Source organism: Panthera pardus, unplaced genomic scaffold (genome assembly GCF_024362965.1).
Source record: "Panthera pardus isolate Hobbes unplaced genomic scaffold, ASM2436296v1 HiC_scaffold_12, whole genome shotgun sequence".
In the NCBI taxonomy this organism is placed as follows: Eukaryota; Metazoa; Chordata; class Mammalia; order Carnivora; family Felidae; genus Panthera; species Panthera pardus.
The window spans coordinates 55,170,276-55,180,098 of NW_026526677.1; the positions used below are offsets into that span (position 1 = coordinate 55,170,276).

Genomic DNA, 9,823 nt, shown 5'->3' on the forward strand with positions numbered 1-9,823 from the left:
CAAAGCAAAATCAACAAGAAACAATGGCTTTGAATGACTCACTAGACCAGATAGATTTAACAGATATATTCAGAACATTCCATCCTAAAACAGCAGAATACACATTCTTTTCAAGTGCAAATGGAACATTCTCCAGAATAGATCACATATTAGGCCATAAAACAAGTCTCAACAAATTCAGAATATCAAAGTCCTACCATCTATTTTGACCACAACATTATGAAACTGGAAATCAACCACAAGAAAAAAAATCTGGAAAGGGCACAAATACATGGAGGTTAAATAACATGCTACTAAACTATGAATAGGTCAACCAAGAGATCAAAGAAGAAATAGAAAACTACATGGAGAGAAATGAAAATAAAAACCCAACAGCTCAAAACCTTTGAGATACAGCAAAAGTTCTGAGGGAAACTTATAGCAATAAAGGCCCATCTCAAAAGCAAGAAAAATCTCAAATAAGCAACCTAACCTTACACCTAAAGGAGCTAGAAAAACAACAACAATAAAACCAGTAATAAAGGATATAGAAACAAACACAATAGAACAGATCAAAGAAACCAGGAGCTTTGTTCTTTGAAAAATCAAAATTGATAAACCTCTAGCCAGACTCATCAAAAAAAAAAAAAAAAAGAGTACTCAAATAAAATCACAAGAGAAATAACAACCAACATCACAGAAACACAAAGGATTATAACAATATGAAAAATTATATGCCAACAAGACAACCTAGAAGAGATGGATAAATAACTAGAAACATATAACCTACCAAAACTAAAGCAGGAAGAAACACAAAATCTGAACATACTGATTACCAGCAAGGAACCTGAATCAGTAATCAAAAAAACCTCAACAAACAAAAGTTCAGGTCCAGATGGCTTCACAGATAAATTCTACCAAACACTTAGAGTCAATATCTATTCTCAAACTTAAAAAAAAAAAAAAAGAAGAGGAAGTAAAACTTCCAAATTCATTCAATGAGCCCAGCATTACCCTGATGCCAAAACCAGATAAAAACCCCACAAGAAAAGAGAACTACAGGCCAATATCCCTGATGAGCATAAATGCAAAAATCCTCAACAAAATATTACCAAACTGAATCCATCAATAAATTTTTAAAAAGCATTTAGCACAATCAAGTTAAATTTTTTCTCTGGATGCAAGGGTGCTACAGTATCTACACATCAATCAACATGATACATCACATCAACAAGAGAAAGGATTAAAACCGTATGATCATTTCAATAAATGCAGAAAAAGCATTTGACAAAGTGCAACCTCCATTCATGATAGAAACATTCAACAAAATAATTTTAGAGGGAACATATCTCAACATAATAAAGGCCTTATATAAAAAAAACCACAGCTAACATCATCCTTCCTGGGGAAAAAGTGAGAGATTTTACCCTAAGGTCAGGAACAAGACAAAGATGTATGTCCACTCTCACCACTTTTATTCAACATAGTACTAGAAGTTCTAGCCACAACAATCAAACAACAAAAAGGCAACCCAATTGATAAGGAAGAAGTAAAACTTTCACTATTGCAGCTGACATGATACTATGTATAGAAAACCCTAAAGACTCCACCAAAAAGAAACCTGCTAGAACTGATAATTCAATAAGGTTACACCATACAAAATCAACATGGAAATCTGTTGCATTTCTGTACACCAACAATGAAGCAGCAGAAAGAGAAATTAAGAAAACAATTCCATTTACAATTGCACCAAAACAATAAAATACCTAGGAATAAAAATAACCAAAGAGGTGAAAGACCTGTACTCTGAAAACTATAAAAAATTGTTGAAAGAAATTCAAAACAACACCAAGAAATGGAAAGACACTCTATGCTCATGGGTTAGAACAAATATTGTTCAAATGTCTATACTACCCAGAACAATCGACACATTTAATGCAATCCCAATCAAAATGGCATTTTTCACAGAACTAGAACAAACAATCCTAAAATTTGTATGGAACCACAAAGGACCTTGAATAGCCAAAGCAATCTTGAAAAATAAAATCAGAGGCATCACAATTCCAGACTTCAAGTTCTATTACAAAGTGGTAATAATTAAAACAGTATGATACTGACATAAAAATAGATGCATTGATCAATGGACTAGAATAGAAAACCTAGAAATAAAACCACAATTATATTATCAGTTAATCTTTGACAAAGGAAGAATGAATATCCAATGAGAAAACGTATCTTCAACAAATGATGATTGGAAAACTGGACAGTAACATGCAAAAGAATGAAACTAGACTACTTTCTTTCACCATACACAAAAATTAGCTCAAAATGGTTTAATAGACCTAAATGTGTGGCCTGAAACCATAAATATCCTACAAGAGGACACAAGCAGTAACCTATTGACATAGGCCATAGAAACTTTTTTCTAGGTATGCCTCCTGAGACAAGGAAAACAAAAGCAAAAATAAACTATTGGGGCTACATCAAAATAAAAAGCTCTGCTTAACAAAGGAAATAACCTAAAACTAAAAGACAACCTACTGAATGAGAAAAGATATTTTCAAATGACATATCCAGTAAAGAATTAGTATCCAAAATATATTAAAAACTTACACAATTTAACATACACAAGAAAAAACCCAAATCATCTAGTTAAAAATGGGCAGAAGATATTAAGAGACATTTCTCCAAAGAAGACATAGATGGCCAACAGACATGTGAAAAGGTTCTCAACATCACTGATCATCAGGGAAATACAAATCAAAACCACAATGAGATATCATCTCACACCTGTCAGAATAGCTAAAAGCAAAAACTCAAGAAACAAGTGTTGGTAAGTATGTAGAGAAAAAGGAACCCTCATGTACTGTTGGTGGGAATGCAAGCTGGGCATCCACAGTGGAAAACAGTATGGAGATTCCTCAAAACATTAAAAATAGAGCTATCCTACTATCCAGTAATTGCTGTACTGGATATTTACCCAAAAAAACATGAAAATACTAATCCGATGGGATATATGTACCCCTATATATTTATTGCAGCTTATTTACAATAGCCAAATTATGGAAGCAGCCCAAGTGTAATTGATAAATCAATGGATAATAAGATGTGGTGTGTATATATATAGGAATATGTATATTTTATTATATGTATATAATGGAATATTACTCAGCCATAATAAAGAATGAAAATTTGCCATTTGCAACAGCATGGATAGCACTAGAGAATATAATGATAAGTGGAATAAGCCAGTCAGAGAAAAACAAATACCATATGATTTCATTAAAATGTGGAATTTAAGAAACAAATAAAGAGAGACAAAAGAGAGACTCATCACTATAGAAAACAAACATATGGTTACCACAGGGGAGGTGGGTGGAGGAATGGATGAGACAGGTGAAGGGGATTAAAAGTACACTCACCTTGATGAGCACCGAGTAACGTAAGGAACTGTTGAATCACTATATGGTACACCTGAAACTAATGGAACACTGTATGTTAGCTACACTGGAATTAAAATTTTTTTAATAAAATAGAATCTCACATTTCCTTCAGGAAATCTGCTAGTCTTTAGTGAATCTGCTATCCACTTCATGAAATGTAGATACTGTACAAAGATATCAGCGACCTTAAAATTTAGTGATGAGTTATTTGTAAGTATGAGTAATGGTCTGTCTTAACACTGGACAGAAGGTACTTTGAAGAAAAGATAAAGAGAACAAAATCCTCAGGCGAGATGGCAACATTGCAGAGCTAAATCAATATAAGTTGACAAAATTAATCATGCTTTGGTTGATAAACTGAAGGAAGAAAAGGAAAGCTAAGTTCTCTATGAATGGGGATATAACTGGGGAATGGTTGGATTCTGCATGTCAAGGTTATAGAGAAATTTTTTTAAGGGTGAATTATAAAATATACTTTTCTGCTTCTGTGTCTCTGCTTTGGAGTTGACCAATGTAAATGATGATTTGTTCCCTTTAATTGATACACTTATGGGAGAAAGCTATCATGATATAAACTTAAATACTCTCATTTCTCAAAATCTGAATTCCTTGGCATATCAGGTTACTCCAATACTTGGAGATGTCTATTACACAGATGACATACTACCATCGCTTTGGTCCCCACCGAAAGAAATTAAGTGGTAAAGATAATAGTATCTTGATTTCTATCCCCATCGGTAATTACTAACAAGTGATCCGTATACCGCACAGATCACACAAAATTCTCTTGAGAAATGAAGATTCTACCAGCACCAATTCCAGTTATGATTAATATTTTCCTTTAAAATGCAAATAAGGCCTGTTAACTTTTGTGATCTCCTTTGATTCCATAACTTCTTTTTGAATTAGAAGAGGCAGAAATTATTGCACTACATTTTAAAAGATAAGCTAAGGTAGAAGTTAAAAACTTATCCACTGCTTACTCTATGTCATGCATATCAAGATCCTGTTTATATTTTTAGTTCTATCACAGCCCTATGATAAAGGTATAATCAGGGAATTTAGAGATTGTGGTGCCCATCCCTTTATGAAACTATGTATTTATATTTAATTTTTTCCAGTTTTATTGTGGTATAAGTGACATAAAAACTGTATACACTTAAGATGTACACTTAAATATATATGCATATTTTGTAAAATGATTACCACAATGAAGCTAATTGACAGATTCCTTGCCTCACATAGTTACCTTTTGTATATGTATAGTGAGAACACTTAATATCAACTCTCAGTATATATTAACTATAGTCATCATACTGTACATTAGATCCTCAGAACTTATAACTGAAAGTTAGTAACCTTCAACCAATACCTATTTCCCCCACCCCTGTGCCCCTGGAAACCACCATTCTACTCTCTGCTTCTGGAAGTTTGAGGTTTTTAGATCCCATCTATAAGAGAGCACACAGTCTTTGTTTTTCTATATCTGGCTTATTTCACTTGGTATAGTGTCCTCCAGGTTCATCCATGTTATCACAAATAGCAGGCTTTTCTTTTTATGGTTGAATAATATTCCATTGTATATATGTACCACATTTTTTTCATCCAGATTTATTAAGGTATAATTGACATAGAACATTTTGTAAGTTTAAGGTATACAACATAATGATTTGACACATTTATATTGCAAAATGATTACCACACAATAAAGTTTGTTACCCCATCCATCACCTCATGTAGTTAAATTTTTCTGTGTGTGTGGTAGGAACTGTTAAGATATACTCTCTTAGAGACTTTCAAATATGCAATACAGTATTAACTGTAGTCATCATGTAGTACATTACATTCCTAGAACTGATTCATTGTATAACTGGAAGTTGTACACTTTGACAACCTTCATCCCTTTCTCCCATCCCCCACTACTCATCTCTAGCAACCATCAAACTGTTCTGTTTCTATGAGTTCAGTTTTAGATTCCACATACAAGTGAGCTCATATAGTATTTGTCTTTCTCTGTCTGACTTATTTTACTTAGCTTAATGCTTCAGGATTCATCCATGTTGTCACAGATGGCAGGATTTCCTTTTTATGTCTGAATAGTATTCCAGTGTGTGTGTGTGTGTGTGTGTGTGTGTGTGTGTGTGTGTGTGTGTGCGTGCACGCGCGCGCGCCCCACATTTTTTTTTTTCATCTGTCAGTGGACACATAGGTTGTTTCCATGTCTTGTCTATTATAAATAATGCTGCCATGAACATGAGGGGGTACAGACATCTCTTCAAGATAGTGATTTCATTTCCTTCATATATATACCCAGAAGTGGAATTTCTGGACAATATGGCAGTTCTAGTTTTCAGTTTTTGAGGAACCTCCACACTATTTTCCTTAATAGCTCTACCAATTTACATTCCTACCAACAGTGCACAAGGGTTCCTTTTTCTCCACATCCTCATCAACATATATTATCTCTTTTTGATAATAGCTATGCTAAAATGTGTGAGGTGAAGTTTCATTGTGGCTTTGATTTGCATTTCCCTGATAATTAGTGATGTTGAGAACTTTTTCACGTACCTGTTGGCCATTTGTATGTCTTCTCTGGAAAAAAAAAAAAAGTTTATTCAGGTCCTTTTCCCATATTTAAGCCAGGTTATTTGTTCCTTTACTATTGAGTTTTGTTATTGAGTTATATGGATTTCTTATATATTTTGGCTATTTACCCCTTATCAGATAATGATTTGCAAATATTTTCTCCCATTCCATATGTTGCCTATTTGTTCTGTTGAGTGCTTTCTTTGCTGTGCAGAAGCTTTTTGGTTTGATGTAGTCCCGCTTGTTTATTTTGCTTTTATTGCCTGTACTTTTGATATCATATCCAAAAAACCTCATGCTCTTTTCTAAACATTACCTTATAAAGGCAACATGACAATCTATCTTTCAAAGTCATGATAAATCCATTTGTTCTCAGTCAGTAGAACCCTTAGTTAATAAGTTTCTACAAAATAGGTAAAGAAAATGTGAGACACCATAGTGGTGAACATACCACCAGATCAGTCACACAGACTCAACATGTTTCTACTGTGAACACAGAGTACTGACCACACACTCTCGAATCTGCCTGGTCTTGACCCCATAAATGATAGGGTTCAGCATGGGAGGGGCTAATGTGCAGATATTGGCCAGCAGAATGTGAGTATGGAGGGGAACATGATGCCCAAACCGCTGGGTAATTACTGTAAAAATGCCAGGCAAATAGAACATGGAAATGACCCCAAGGTGGGAGCCACATGTGCCTAGAGCCTTTTGCCGAGCTCCTCGGGAAGGGAGGTGGAAGACTGCATTGAGGATGAGGGTATACGAAACCAAGATGAGCAAGGCATCTGGCATTACAGTAGAGAGAAGAACAGACAAGCCATACCAGACATTGACACGAATATCAGCACAAGCAAACTTGGCAACAGCCATGTGCTCACAGTAGGTATGTGGTAACACATTGCTATGGCAGAAAGGCAGTCTCTTCACCAGGAACATATCTGGGAGTATCACAGAGAAGCTTCTCAGGACCACAGCCAGACCAACCTTTATGATTACTGCATGACTGAGCACTGTAGTATATCGCAGTGGGTCACAGATGGCCACATAGCGGTCAAATGCCATAGCCAACAGAATCCCTGATTCAGCAATGAAGGTGGCATGGATGAAGAAGATTTGAGTGATGCAGCCATCAAGGGAGATCTCCCCAACATGAAACCAGAATATGGCCAGGGCTTTGGGCACAGTGGTAGTGGACAGGATGAGGTCAGCCACAGCTAGCATGCAGAGAAAGAGGTACATGGGTTCATGGAGGCTGCGTTCAGTAATGATGATGAAGACAAGGAGGCTATTCCCAAGGACAGCAACCAGGTAGGAAATAAAGAAGGGAAGAGAAATCCATATGTGCTGGTCTTCCAGGCCAGGGATGCCCCGCAGAATGAAGAGTGAGTGGCTGGCACCAGTGTGGTTAGGGGTTGCCATTCCCAGGACAAGCCACCTAGATGTTGGTGTATAAGATTTGCAGTCACTTCTATCTTGCCAAAAAAGGTGAAAAGGGTTGAAGTAAGGGAGGTAGGACTAGATCATTTGTCACTGGATGAGCAGTGGAAAGGATCCTGGTCAGAAAGTCAGGAAACATGGGTTAAAACTCTTTGACATTCTATTTACTATTTGATCTCAGTAAAATACTTCCCTGCTCTGGATCTCTCTCTTATCACCTTAAATCTAATGTTGGGGAGAAGCTGGATTAGATCATCTGTAAGAGAGTTGTTCCAGCTCTAGAACACCATAGATCTTAGTCTGAGGTTGTTATAAATAGTTAAGAGCTGTGAAAAACAAACACTGCCATTTCTACTTTGACCATCTGAATGTGATATGTATCTCAAAACCAGTCACTGAGTTGACTATAATTTAATAAGCCTTACTGAGCACCTACCATGGCTCCTAGAGGACCTACCTGGAGGAGAAAATTAAGCAAAATATCTAAATGATAAGGACAATGTAAAGGAAAAGTTAAACACAATGAGCTGTGGAAACATGGAGAGCTTCCTGGAAGTTCAGAAAAGATTTTCTAAAAGTGTCACCCTAAGTTGAACCTTGAAGAAGAAGTAAGGTTTTGCCAAGTCAAGTCATGTGAGGAGGGAATAACATGAACAAAGTCACAGAAATCTGAAAGGATATAGATTATGGAGGAAAATTATAATGATTCAGGGTTACTGTAGCAAAGAGGGCTTCACACAAAATGGTAGAAAATAATGTCACGCAGTGAGGTAGGGGCCAAATCACTGAGGATTTTGAGTATAAGTGTAAGAAGTTTAGAATTTATGTTGAAGCAGTGAGAGCCACTGAAGGATTTGTAGTAAGAGAATGGCATGATGAAGTTGGCATTTTAGGTAGCTCTCTCACTCTTGCAATATTGTGTAAGATGGATGGGGAATGGAGGAGGCAGGTTGGAAAATGGAGACAGATCAGTTAGGAGGGGCTCTGTACTAAGGACTGCATGTGCACTGTTTTAATCACCACAGAGTGAGATAATTGTAGTCATTTCCCTCATTTTACTGATAAGGGAGCAAACAGAGCTTGGAGGATTTAAGTAGTGCCCTACCCAAGGTCACCTGGCTAGTAAATGGTGGAGCTAGAATTCGCCTACATACACCATCTCCGAATCACTTCATACATGCCTTATTCTACGCTGGTCCCCTTCATCAGATAATTGTGATTTCCTGATTCCTGACCTTAGGAGAAAAAACAATAAAAACATCCATTTTTCATTCCGTTAACCTCTTCACCCTCACTCTGCCATCTACAAATTTATTTATATTTGAATCGCCTTGTCTCTTTTTCTCCAATTCAAGACTCAACCCTCCATCTGTCTCCATCTGCACACTGGACCCCAACCTTCTCGTTAAGTACCTCTTCCTACTAATCTGTCACTCTAGTAACTTCAATCTCTCTTTCTCTCTCTCTCTGTTGGCTCCTTCTCCTTCATCTGTATATATGATCAATGGTCTCTTCCCCCTTCACTTTGGTTTCACAGAATGGATATGCTTTCTTTCTTCTATCTTTTTACCATCCTTTAATCTTTACCCAAACCACTTTACTTACAACACAAATATGCTGCTGAAGCTTCTAAATAATGCTTCTAAATAATGCTGCTGAAGCTTCTCTAAAATAATCTATCATAGCATGCTTGCCAAATCTAAATTAATTTTAGGTTTAAATTAAGTGCCAGATTAATTTCTCATTATTAGGAATCTCCAATTTCCATTATTAATACTTTTGTGTGATAATAGCAACCATTAAATGCCTACTGTTAGATATGTTATTTCTAATAATCACACCAAACCTATGAAATTGAACATATCACTAGTTCATGCATGAAGAAATTGACTCTCAGATAAGTAAATACCCAAAGTCAAACACCTTGTTCGTAGATAAGCTGATATTTGAATCCAAAAGTATTAGCATCAAAGCTTCCATTAGCTTTAAAAACTTCCATTTTGTTATGTTGACTACTACACCACCTTTCCTTGGCTTCCTCCCTACTCCCTTCAATTCTCCTATATATTCCACAATATCTAAGACATGTAAGACAATGTATCATAGGACAAACAAGCGATTGAAGATTTAGAGTCTGACCTACCTGGGTTCAATTCCAGTTCTGCTTGCTACAAATCCACATACAAACACACAATCTTCCATTCAGATGCATATTATCACATACATTCATTTATACAGTCACCACACACATATTCACCCATAAAAATTTTGATGAAGATCTACACACACATTTTCACTATTCATACAAACAGCCCTTCACTGTGAACACATTCACACACACATGCACACTCACATACACTTTTAAACTTTCCTTC

General features: G+C 36.1%; 1 protein-coding gene across 1 annotated transcript; it reads right to left on the minus strand.

Moving 5' to 3' along the window:
- Window positions 1-6,491: 6,491 nt before the first annotated feature.
- Window positions 6,492-7,430, minus strand: LOC109267091 (olfactory receptor 52B4-like). Its single transcript, XM_019449594.2, has one exon. The coding sequence runs from the start codon at window positions 7,428-7,430 to the stop codon at window positions 6,492-6,494; it is 939 nt and encodes a 312-aa protein (XP_019305139.2).
- Window positions 7,431-9,823: the final 2,393 nt, after the last annotated feature.